Here is a 12194-nt window from a genome sequence, read left to right on the forward strand (position 1 = left end):
TTTACAAACAAGAACAATATTATTCACCTATAGAATCATAAATTACCAACAAAAATATTAACTAGAATCAAACTGTACCTCAGCCACTTGATTGGATTCAAAATAATAATCCATTTCGTTCTGGTTCAATTGATCATCTGAACTTGAATCATTCATTATCTTTAACAACAAGATAACTGTTCAAAACGAATTTTAGAGCTTGATTTAAAAAACATAGAGATCGAAGGAAAATTGCGAAAAACTAAGAAAGAGAATGTAGAGAACGAAGGAAGAGAAACACAAAGATGGAAGAGAACGTAGATCGAAAACGATGAGAAAATTTGAAAAAGGAAACGAAATCCTTTCGAAAAAGGCAGTTATATATTCGCGCATTGAATGAAAAATTGGTTAGATAGTGGCGCGTGAGGTGAATTAGGTTAAAGAAACTTGTATGAACTTATATGTGTAAATGACTCGTATGTGGAGAATATTTGAAAAGCAAAATGGAGTCTCCCAATACTTATATGGACTCGTGACTCTTATTTCCGTACGTTAGTGTGACTAGGAATTCTTAGAGTGAGTGAGTGTATGAATGAAAGAAAATTTCTCTAATTTATTGAAACTAATCATATTTATAGAGAAAAAAAATCTAAATTAATTGATATAACCTTGGATTTCAAGTAAACTTCTACTTCATGTAGTTTTAGACTTCGAACAAACTTGGATTTCAAATAGTTTTAAACTTCAAATAGTCTTGAACTTCAAGCAAACTTGAACCCCAAATAATGTTACACTTCAAACAAACTTAGGCTCCTAATATAAGGTAACTTCCACCAAACTTAACTTATTTTTATTTTCTCTAACTATGATGTCATACATATATGATCTTTTTTTTTTGGTTTACCCAAACAATATCCCCCAACCCAACAGGTTAAGAACTAATCCGTCGCGGATCTGACCTCCATTTAAGGGTCATTGCTTGCCAATAAATTACTGCATACACAAAGCAGATTTCGAACTCTGACACTTACTTAAGCGGACAAGTGAATTTTTTCCAACGTTAACCGTTTGTGCCAAATTTTTAGCACAAGAGACTTAAAAAAGAGAAAAGGACAGAGAAGCCCAATTGGGTTTTGTAGAAGCAGGTAGGTACAAAGGATATACTTAACTTGGCATAGTGTTTTAGGGCAAATACCGATTCTCTTCCTTTTTCTTAACCCCAGACCAAACCCCTCTTCTTCATTTCTTCTGCTACTCAAATAACTCTTTAACTCTCTCTATCTCTCTCTCGGAGACCAAAAAGGATTCCTTTCTAGGGTACAGTGTCGCGAGTGGTGTGTTTGGTAAAGAATAATCGATGATGGAAGTGGAGCCTATGGATTTGCTTCGATCAAATCTTTCCCGCGTTCGCATCCCCGAACCCACCAATCGCATCTTCAAGCATGAATGCTGCCTCTCCTTCGATACCCCCGTAAGCTAAATTCCAAATCAAATTACTATTAGGGTTTTTCTTTTCTTTTTCACCCCTGAATATCAGAGCTTCACTGAGCAATTTTTCTTCTTCTTTGGATTCCTACTGTCTTAGCTCATTTTAGCTGGAAATGGAATCAAAATCAGTTCTTTGATGGGTTTTGTTTATTCAAATGATAGGTTATATATAGATATTGTTGTTGTTGTTGAATGTTGAGCTGCACTGTGAGTTGAATTTGATGCATGTTGATTGGTTCTGAATTATCATTTTCTTTTTGAATTCTATTTTTCAGAAGTCAGAGGGTGGGTTGTACATCGACATGTTCACTTTCCTTGCCTTTGGGAAGGACTGTGTGGGTTGGAATTTCGAGAAGACTGGTAACCCTGTTTATTTGCATGTAAAGAAGACCAAGAAGCTGGTTCCAGAAGACAGGCCTACCAAGAAACCAACCCGCTTGGCGATAGGTTCGTGAAATGAAAATTAAGCTTGCTCTGATATTCAGTGTTCTGCCGTTGCTTCTGCTGTTTTCTGTGATGAATAAGGGGGCTTTCTACCAGTTTGACAAATTTGCTGTTCTTTTTGTGGATGTATCATCTTTTATATATCTTGTTGATTTGTAGGGGTTGAAGGGGGATTCGACAACAATGAACCCGAATATGAAGAAACTCATAGTATAGTCATTTTACCAAACTATATATCTCTTCCATTCCCATCTGTTGAATTGCCAGAGAAGGTACTTGTTTATGGTTCTTTCTGTCTTTTGTTATGGTGGTGTATTTCTTTTTTATTTTTCTTATTTCGTTAAAAATACTCCAGGTAAGGTTGGCTGCAGATGCTATAGTACTAGCTGAGGGTGCTGAACGGAAGGAGCAGGTTGCAGCTTGGACTGCTGATAAGAAAACAGTTAGTACCTATGCAATGAATTTACAGCAACTTGACAATGGTGTTGTCATCCCTCCGTCTGGTTGGAAATGTGCCAAGTGTGACAAGACGGATAATCTTTGGCTAAATCTGACTGATGGGATGATTCTTTGTGGGAGGCGAAATTGGGATGGAAGTGGTGGAAACAACCATGCTGTTGAGCATTACAATGAGACAGGCTACCCTCTTGCTGTAAAGCTCGGGACTATCACTGCTGATTTGGAAGCAGCAGGTGATGCCCTACAGCATATTGTGCTTTGACATTCTTATAGTCCTAGTAGTTTCAATGATTTACTTGTATTGCCTGATTCACTTTGCAATCATGAAGGGTTACCATTGCCCACATGATCATTATGTTGACAAACTTCATTGTTTTGCTATAATGTTGGTTTTAAATAAGTAATGTGAAGGAGAGGCTAGTAGGTTTTTTTTCCTTTAAATTTTTTTTTGTTTTCACATTCGGTGCTAATTATGGATAATGTATTTTGGCAGCTCAGACGTTTACTCATATCCAGAGGACAACAGCGTCTTAGACCCACATCTAGCACAGCATCTGGCCTTTTTTGGCATTGACTTCTCATCACTGCAAAAGGTTAATTCTTTCTCTTGTGTTGATAACTTGATATATTCCTGATGGTACTTGAATTCCGTGGTATTTTTTCACCCGAACTTATGACTGTGCCCTTTGACCATCTTTAAAAAGAAAATGTTTCATTGTGCAAATATATGCCGATTGCTTGTCAAGCTTCTTCCCCTTCTAAGCATTAGGTTAATGTGAGTATTGTTGGATGTTTATGCAGTGGACATGATGTCACATAAGAGTTTGAATGTTACATGTTATCTAATTGCCAATTTATTATGTTCAGACTGAAATGACGACCGCCGAAAGAGAACTTGATCACAATACCAATTTCGATTGGAATCGGATCCAAGAAAGTGGAGAGGAAAAGGAACCAATTTTTGGACCTGGATACACGGGATTGGTCAATCTTGGCAACAGGTAGAGTAGGCCTGTTTGACTCTTGGTTGCTACAGTGTACTACTTTATCTGCTTTCTACTGTACTCATTTTTATTTCTTTCAGTTGTTACTTGGCAGCAACTATGCAAGTTGTGTTCACAACAAGATCATTCTGTTCAAGGTCTGTTCGTGTCTTGTATATTTTTGCCTTCTTCAAATTGTTTGAACCATATTTGCAATTTCGCAGTTGCTTCAATATCTTATATCTGGTATGATTGTGTGGCAGGTACTATATAAACCAAAGTCTGAAAAAGGCATTTGAGACGGCTCCTGCTGATCCAACCGTCGACTTGAATATGCAACTGTAAGTAACTAGATTATTGTAATTTATTAGAAATCTGTTGCAATCTCTTTTCTAAATCAGTATGTGCTTTGTGTCTTAATTCTTGGAACAACTTCGGCACTGCATCTGTGGATCTTTTGTTTATAATATACTATTATACTTCTCGGATGGTAAACATGGATTTGGGTATTAATTACACATGACATTCTCTCTTCTTAATAAAGCAAAAGGTTATAAATAACGAATAGCTTCTTCAAAACAGATTTATCTTCCCATACAAAAATCTTCAAAAGAAAAGTATAATAATGGTTCGTCTTACTCCAGGACAAAACTGGCCCATGGTCTACTATCTGGCAAATATTCTATGCCAGTTTATGAGGTGCGTAACCATCAATACATTTCTGTTGAAGATATGTTCAGATATGTTACTGTTCTTAATATCACCTTCTTTCCTCCAGAATGATGACAATTCAAGCATTGATGCCACAACTAAGACTCCAGTAATTTCTCTATCTCTTTGATGACTACGATTTCTAGTCAGCTTTTGTCATCATGAATACTTAAAATTTTTAATTGATCAGTTTCCTCTGCGGGCAGTGTATTTTTCTAGGATTATATTCACTACTAGTTTTTGTCAATGGGTCCCCCTCCCCCCTTTTTCTTTTTTAATGCGCATTCATCAGAATTTTTTATTTGTTTCATCTTATTGTTTTTAATTTTGATTAGTTTTTTCTTTCCTATTTTCTCTGGTTTCCCTCTGCAATATACTCAAACATTAGAAACAGGAAGGGATACCTCCACGTATGTTCAAGTCTGTGATTGCTGCCAGTCATCCTGAATTTTCATCTATGCGGCAACAGGTATTTTTATTCCCTTAACAGGAATCAATAGTGTGTTATTATGTTGCTGGAGATGTCCATAGTTATTTATGAACTTGCATTGAAATCTAATTTTAGTATTTTATGCTATATATATATGAACCTTAGAATGTATCTTCCTCTCATCACAAGGCACTAGAAGATGGGAAGTAGATATGTTTTACTTACAATTGTTATGATGAATTTTACGTCTTATAATTAATTTTGGCCTATTACTAGCGCTAAAACTGACAACTTAAGGACTTCTGTTTGAAAATAATTTGTTCCTTCTATTTTCGATATACTAGATTTTTTCCATTTAGGGACATTTATTATGCTATCCTCTTACAGTTTGTTTCCAACATATTGTTAGGATGCTTTAGAATTTTTCCTTCATTTTCTCGATCAAGTTGAAAGATCTAATGCTGGGAAAGCTGAACTAGATCCTGCAAAGTGTTTCAAGTTTGGTATTGAAGATCGAATCTTGTGTTCATCTGGAAAAGTTGCATATAATAAAAGACGAGACTACATTCTATCTCTTAATATCCCATTGCACGAAGCAACTAATAAAGGTGGTTTTTCAAATCATAAGCCTGGACTTAAATGGGAATTATTTAGATCTAATATCTAGTGCTTTTGTTTCTTTGAGAATTGCAGAAGAAATGGAATTATTTCGCAAATTGAAAGCAGAGAAGCTTTCTGAAGGGAAGGATGTGTAAGTCCAGATTCTCAGGAATCTTGCTATTTCCTAGATTTGCTTATATAGGTTTTTCTAATGATATTTTTTCCAATAGGTCGGCCGAAGAGATTGTACGTCCAAGAGTTCCTTTAGAAGCTTGCCTTAGAAACTTCTCAGCTCCTGAGGAGATACATGATTTTTACAGCACTGCCTTGAAAGCAAAGACAACAGCATTGAAGTGAGCATTCAATAAAATTTAGCTTATATTACAATGACATGCATGTTGGTTCATATAGGATAGAAGTTACATATGGTATTTCATGGCTCCTTGGCTTCATGAGAAATTTAATCTGTTATCCTCATTTGTGCTGGGTAGATAAAAATATGCATTGGTTGGTATATTTTGTTGCTGTCCTAAGTAGTGGTGGTGTTATTATTAATAGTACATTGGAAGTAATTTTGCTTCTGAAACTCTTGATCTGCAGGACAGCTGGTTTCACATCATTCCCTGATTACCTCGTGTTACATATGAGGAAATTCGTTATGGAGGAGGGATGGGTGCCCAAAAAGCTTGGTAATTCTTCTATCAAGATGTCATTAGTGCACTTTGCCTAGTATTATTTTTCAAAGAATTTCATATTACTAATAACTTGTTTTCTTTCAGATGTGTACATAGATGTTCCTGATATCATAGATATTAATCATATGCGTAGCAAAGGTCATCACCCAGGGGAAGAACTGTTACCAGATGCGGGTATGTGACTTTTTAAGTAGATAATAGATATTTGATTTCAGAGAAACATGCTTGTGTCAACTAAACTATATATTTGATTTCAGAGAAACATGCTTGTGTCAACTAAACTATGTTGGGATTAATCAGTCTGGATATGTATTCTATATATGCTTATTTATCCATTCGGTCGCATCAATGGGTTGTTTACCATGTCAAGTTTTCATTTTTTGAATGAGTTGCTTGTATTGTGTAATATGTTCTCTATTAGAATTCCATGTTGGTTACTTGGTTTTCGAAGATGGTATTTAAGTTAACTAACCACATCTGCATCATGTTGCACAGAACCCATTGACGAGGATTCAAACCAACCTTCCGCCAATGAAGACATTGTGGCACAGCTGGTTTCCATGGGTTTTAACCAGCTTCATTGTCAGAAGGCAGCTATTAACACCTCAAATGCTGGAGTAGAGGAGGCAATGAATTGGTTACTATCTCACATGGATGATCCAGGTTTCTATTTTGCTTTCCTTTGTCATGCGAATCAATTACTTTTAGCTGATCCTGTGGTTGCTTTTTGTTGTAAACCTAATATTCAGGGGATAATGGTAATTTTTTTCTATTAATTAGATATTGACAGTCCTATTTCAAAAGGGAACAGCTCTGACAACGTTGATCAATCAAAAGTGGACATACTCATTTCTTTTGGATTTGAAGATCATGTTGCTCGAAAGGCATTGAAGGCATCGGTAATTATTCTATGATGTTTTCCTCTCCCCGTTGTTGGATTTTGTTGGGTGAGTTCGTCCAGACAGTCTTTGAACTGGTAACACCTGCCTTGTAGGGTGAAGACATTGAGAAGGCAACAGAGTGGATATTCAGCAATCCCGATGCATCAGTTTCTAGTATGGATGCTAGTGCATCAAACACAACCTCTGCTTCAAATGATGTTGGCTTGTCAGATGGAGGAGGAAGTAAGTTATTACCTTTTTCAATTACTTTGTTTTGGTATATGCTGTAATTGTCATTGCCCTATGGTGTGATACTTCATCCTACTTCTCTGCTCATATTCCATTATTTTTCATTTAAGTGTTCATGTTGGTTTTAATTAATTTTTGGGTACCTTTGGCTTTTCACAGAATATCGACTTATAGGAATTGTTAGCCACATGGGAACCTCGACACATTGTGGGCACTATGTAGCTCACATTTTGAAAGAAGGTAGATGGGTTATTTTCAATGACGCCAAGGTTGCGGTTTCGGTCAATCCTCCCAAGGACATGGGCTATCTATATTTTTTCGAGAGGATTGATGGTTGAATTAGATACTGTTTTTTTGATCACATGTTTGAACATTGTGATGATGAACATTTCATCTGTAAAGAGGATAGAATGGCACAAACCAGCTACCTACACTACATACCTTTCTTGGTGGCATGGTAAACACTCATCTTTGGCTGTACCATTATTTTTTGGGTCTGCCAGTTGTGCTTCCATTCTGTGAGAACTAGACCGAACGTTCATACCTTTTTCAGATATTTATAGAAATGGACTGTTTAGAAATTGAATAGCAAAGCGTTATTTAGTGAGTTTATCAGTTTATGCACGAGATTGTGTTTCACATTATATCCCGGCAAGTACTACTTAGTGTAGAAGTTGAATGGAAGTTTAAGGAACTAATGTGTGTTTGGTTTGTTGATATATTCAAGGTGAATTTTAAGAGAATCTTTTAGGATATAGATAGACCACACTGCATCTAATATATTTAAAGATGGGACGACAAAATATTTTTAAATTTCAGAGAACTTTAAATAGTGTTACGAGGAACATATCTTAGGACTCGGCTTTCAGGTGAATACGTTTACGTTGATGTGTCAGCTGAGAGTTGTTATATGTTAGTGATATGGTAGCATATAATTGCAACGTCAATATCTGTGTCGAGTGTTAACTTTCAAAGTATAATTGAAACATTAGAATAAAATTAAAATAAGACATTTTAGAGATAAAGAATATACTTTATTTCTTATTCATGTTATGTTTTAATTTACGACACGTGAAACATGTAGTGGATTTTATTGGGAACTTTAACAGAGAAAAAAGGAGAGGGAGTCAAAGCTTTGAAACAGTTTAGTAGATGCGTAGACGGAAGAAGTTGTAGACTGTTGTGATGATGATTTATGAGTGTATGTGTTTCTATTCAGTGTAGCGTTCAAGTTCCACAATTCGCTTTTTCTCTTCACTTTCAAATTCCAATTATGTGGTCCCTCCCAAATATGGAAATGCATCCAGAATAACTAGTCTTTAGAGTTCCTTCTTCAGCAATTATTTATACCCCAATTTCTTTCCATACAAGACTCGCAAAAATCTATCTAAGCTATTTACGAGATTATTGTTCATTACATATTTGCAACATGCAAGAAACCTAGAGTTGTATGTGACCACACTATGGTAACTTTAATTAATTAACCGTCTTCATCGATGACTTATTATCCACAATAGGCCAATAACGTCACATTTAAAAATCGGTAATATTATATGACCAAATCATTTTAGTAACTAAGTTTAATTAAGTTGGTTAAATAATTTAAGGATTGATAATAAAAATTTTTAATTGAAGAAGAACAAAATAGAAGAGACATAAGAAAAAGAAAAAATATACTTAATTAAATGTAAATACAAAAATAATTTATTCACCTAATTTTTTTTTTTGAAAATTATCTAAATAAAGTTACCATTCGCTTGATTAGCTATCTCTCAGGGATGGAGCAATGTTCACACATTGTTTGATTAGTTAATTAATGCATGGTACATGCTCACTAGGACTTGCCTAACTTTTGAACAATTTGAATTATAAACTAATTAATCAAGCTATCCATATATGCTTTGTTGTGTGGACGAAATCTCAAATCCTCAAAGGATGAAAATCTTCTGTCCCATCAATTATGTTCTGCCAGTTGCCAATTGAAATGTATGTTTATTTATCTCTATAGTTGCCTTACATTTTTTATTTTAATAAAGTATAAATTACCTATGTTCAATTATGCATGTGTATCTATATTATGTATCAGACTAGAAAACATTGTGATTGGTGGAGACAAAAGATAATATAGAGCTTGTTTCATGTAACAAAACACTTGGTAGATGTAATTATCATATATATATATATTATGCATATTTCTTTAATTAGATACCAAAGGAGTAATAATCTAATATACATGAGTTCTGTGACACAGCGTGCCATTTTGGGTTTAAATTTTTTGGGTTATTAAAATTAAGTAAATGTGATATTATATTTTATATAGTTAGTTACGAATCTTGCAAGATAATAATAATAATAAATCATCTAGTAAATAATAAATTCATGAGTGTTATAAAAAAGAACCTTCAAATAAAAGTCTTAAAACTGAACTAAACAAATGTAAAGTATTGACAAAACTAATAATATAATAATGAGCATATTACAGCACAACTTGAAATGATAAAACTGAGTTCAATGCAATCACAAAAGTCCAGAGTTATTCAATCTATTTGATATATTATATTTATACATCAACATGTTGCTTCCATAACTGTCCCTTTCATCTTCGGTGGTTGTTGTCCCATTGACAAATGTTGTTGAAGATGATGAATTCAAATTACTGGGGCTAGAAGATGAAGCTGTAGAAGTGGATAACATTGAGTTCATCAAATTGAAATTAGCCATAATCTCTTCACGACACAAAATCTGATTATTTTCCAGCAAGGAAGGAAAACCTTGTTGATTAGCCATGTAACCGCCACCATTATAGTGCCACAAATTTGGTAATGTATTTTGATGGTTAAAAGGGATTTGAGGCTCTAATTTTGATTTCATGTTTTGGGTTTCCACATGAAAATTATTAGCACAAGGTTGGTTTGGTTGGAAGGCTTGGCTAGGGTTAAGGTGAATTTGATTTTGCAATAATAGAGGGCTAATAGTACCAAGTTGGTTTTGTTGGATGAAATATTTTTGACTAAAATTGCTGTTATTTTCTGTCGGAGACAATTCTGTTCGAATCTGCTGATTTAAAATGTTGTCATTGTTTCTGCTTTGATACGATAGAAGAGATGCGAGCAAACTTAGGACTTGGCTTGGATTATTTGCAACACTTGATGATCCAATACCAAAGAGGGTAGGGTAATAATTATTATTAATTTGGGGTGAATTATTGTTATTGTATAAGGTTGAGCTTAGAATTGAAGAGAGTTGAAGAACATCAAGGCGTGGTGTATGAGTAATTGGATCAATCCCCATCTTCAACAATTTCTTCTTGATGTGAGTGTTCCAATAATTCTTAATCTCATTATCTGTTCTTCCGGGTAAATTAGCAGCAATTGTAGACCACCTAATAAGCATTACACAAAAAAGTTTAGTTCAATTATAAATAATGCTGTTCAAATTAATTAAGTTAAGCATATATAATTGACTTTGAACAGTACTGTAGTTTCCTTGCCTAGCTAGCATTCTAACTATATATATGAAATGAATTTTAATTCTTTACACAATCGAAAAGTCTATGAATTAGTTGGCAATAATTCTGTATATTACATGTGCAAATTCAAAAAGGTTCTTCTTTAATATAATTTATACATAGACTAATTAAAAATGAAGGATAACATGCACATTAAAAAAATAAACAAGGAACATTATTTAGGTCATGCTAGGTTTGATTTAATAATCTTACTTGTTTCCCAAAACAGTGTGTAACTGGATGATCATTTCTTCTTCTTCAAATGAGAATCTTCCTCTCTTTATATCAGGCCTCAAGTAATTAGCCCACCTTAGCCGGCAACTCTTTCCACATCTCTTTAATCCTATATATTAATTATGTATTCATACATGTTCATTCAAGATTATTAAATCATTACAAATATATTCATGTTAAGTATATACATAAATGTATAATAATACCTTATTATCTAACACACGTACACTTAACTAAGATGATTATTAATTAAAAGTGGCTTCTGAATATAATTGGGCATTATTATATAGTTAAGGGTTATAATATAATTAAGTAGCTAAGGTAGCACAAATTAAATTAAAGTACCTGCATTCTTAGGAAGGGTTCGCCACTTGCCATGCCCATGTTTCTGAATGTAATCAATGAGTTTTTGATCTTCCTCCGGAGTCCATGGACCCTTCTTCAATCCATTATTATTGTTCTTTTCACTAGAACAAGACTTGGCCATGATGATTAATTACTTAATTAAGTTAAAAAACAAATATTATGAACACTTAAGCTTGTTGTAAGGAGATAAAGGAAAAAAGGTTATTGCTCTACTACTTGCAAGCAATAATAACGAGTAGGAAATAAATAAGAAAGCATAGAATATATATATAAATAGTTAGAGAAAGGGGGAAGAAGAAGGATGAGAAAGCAATGTAAGGAACATAATCTAAGTCAATGGGATTCGGTACCGTCCTTTGTTCATTACTTAGGAGACGTGTCTTACTGTAAAGAATAAAAAATACATTTTATGAGAAATTAAATTAAAGCATCTTATAGGCTTATATTCACTGTATATATGTATGTGTCACCCTGTCATGTAACTCTTTTCTCTAACACCATCTCACCACAAAATTAATGTAACCCTAGCTAGCTAGCATGCTAGCTCAATAATATTATTGCTACGTATACGTAAATAAATAATATTATCGTCATATTTATTATATATATAAAAAATAATAAAACTATATATGTGTACATTCCATGTTTTTCAATATAACTTTTTGAATCTCAATTATGTTAACTCGTTTTTAACCCCCTCAATATTATATATTTAATAATTTTCATGATTCTCTATTCAATTATTTAAATCCTTATTTCTTTCCTTTCTTCTGTCATGACTCACGTAAGCATAATGCATGGAAAGAGACTATGATAGTTAGTAAGTAATAGTAATAATAAAAATAAAATGTTCAAAGGGCAAACCTGTAATTCCGATAAGTAATTTAATTTTCTTAAGTGATTAACATCAAAATGACTAATTTGGACCAATGATTTAAAAATTATTTGCTGGCTTTTGTCTCAACTCTTGAAAGCATGCATGTGCCTCCATATCACAAACACTACAGTTATCCACATCAACAGTTTAGTACACAAAAAACTTTGAAAAAAGCTCAACCTATACAATATGGTGAAGACTCATGTATGGTGAAGACTCATGTACGTTGTTGTTTTTACGTGGAGTTGAGAATTAAAAATTATTAGATAATTATTTAGTTAAATTTATTA

The 12194-nt window shown here is 33.7% G+C and overlaps 2 protein-coding genes across 3 annotated transcripts; one reads left to right on the top strand and one right to left on the bottom strand.

The window, feature by feature from the left end:
* Positions 1124–7532, top strand: LOC107613096 (ubiquitin carboxyl-terminal hydrolase 14). Its single transcript, XM_016314948.2, has 20 exons — positions 1124–1450; positions 1743–1914; positions 2071–2183; positions 2267–2603; positions 2869–2963; positions 3238–3371; positions 3455–3511; positions 3617–3694; positions 3998–4052; positions 4132–4173; positions 4453–4533; positions 4904–5102; positions 5188–5245; positions 5325–5447; positions 5695–5783; positions 5874–5963; positions 6285–6452; positions 6570–6688; positions 6784–6913; positions 7079–7532. The coding sequence occupies exons 1-20, from the start codon at positions 1337–1339 to the stop codon at positions 7255–7257; spliced, it is 2433 nt and encodes an 810-aa protein (XP_016170434.1). The 5' UTR covers positions 1124–1336; the 3' UTR covers positions 7258–7532.
* Positions 9333–11275, bottom strand: LOC107611999 (transcription factor MYB74-like). 2 transcript variants are annotated; one of them, XM_021109072.1, is made up of 4 exons: positions 11007–11275; positions 10641–10770; positions 9980–10301; positions 9333–9913 (listed from the first exon to the last, which is right to left on the bottom strand). In XM_021109072.1, the coding sequence occupies exons 1-4, from the start codon at positions 11146–11148 to the stop codon at positions 9437–9439; spliced, it is 1071 nt and encodes a 356-aa protein (XP_020964731.1). In that variant the 5' UTR covers positions 11149–11275; the 3' UTR covers positions 9333–9436. The 2 variants fall into 2 exon arrangements, with proteins under 2 accessions (XP_020964731.1, XP_016169335.1); XM_016313849.2 differs by having other exon boundaries at positions 9333–10301.

Source organism: Arachis ipaensis, chromosome B08 (assembly GCF_000816755.2).
Source record: "Arachis ipaensis cultivar K30076 chromosome B08, Araip1.1, whole genome shotgun sequence".
NCBI lineage: Eukaryota > Viridiplantae > Streptophyta > Magnoliopsida > Fabales > Fabaceae > Arachis > Arachis ipaensis.

Coding starts and splice junctions, on each gene's coding strand:
- LOC107613096 (XM_016314948.2), top strand. CDS start 1,337: ATGATGGAAGTGGAGCCTATGGATTTGCTTCGATCAAATCTTTCCCGC. Junction 2,964..3,237: donor ACTTCTCATCACTGCAAAAG/GTTAATTCTTTC, acceptor TATTATGTTCAG/ACTGAAATGACGACCGCCGA. Junction 6,453..6,569: donor ATCTCACATGGATGATCCAG/GTTTCTATTTTG, acceptor TCTATTAATTAG/ATATTGACAGTCCTATTTCA.
- LOC107611999 (XM_016313849.2), bottom strand. CDS start 11,148: ATGGCCAAGTCTTGTTCTAGTGAAAAGAACAATAATAATGGATTGAAG. Junction 10,771..11,006: donor AACCCTTCCTAAGAATGCAG/GTACTTTAATTT, acceptor ATTAATATATAG/GATTAAAGAGATGTGGAAAG. Junction 10,302..10,640: donor CACACTGTTTTGGGAAACAA/GTAAGATTATTA, acceptor AATGCTTATTAG/GTGGTCTACAATTGCTGCTA.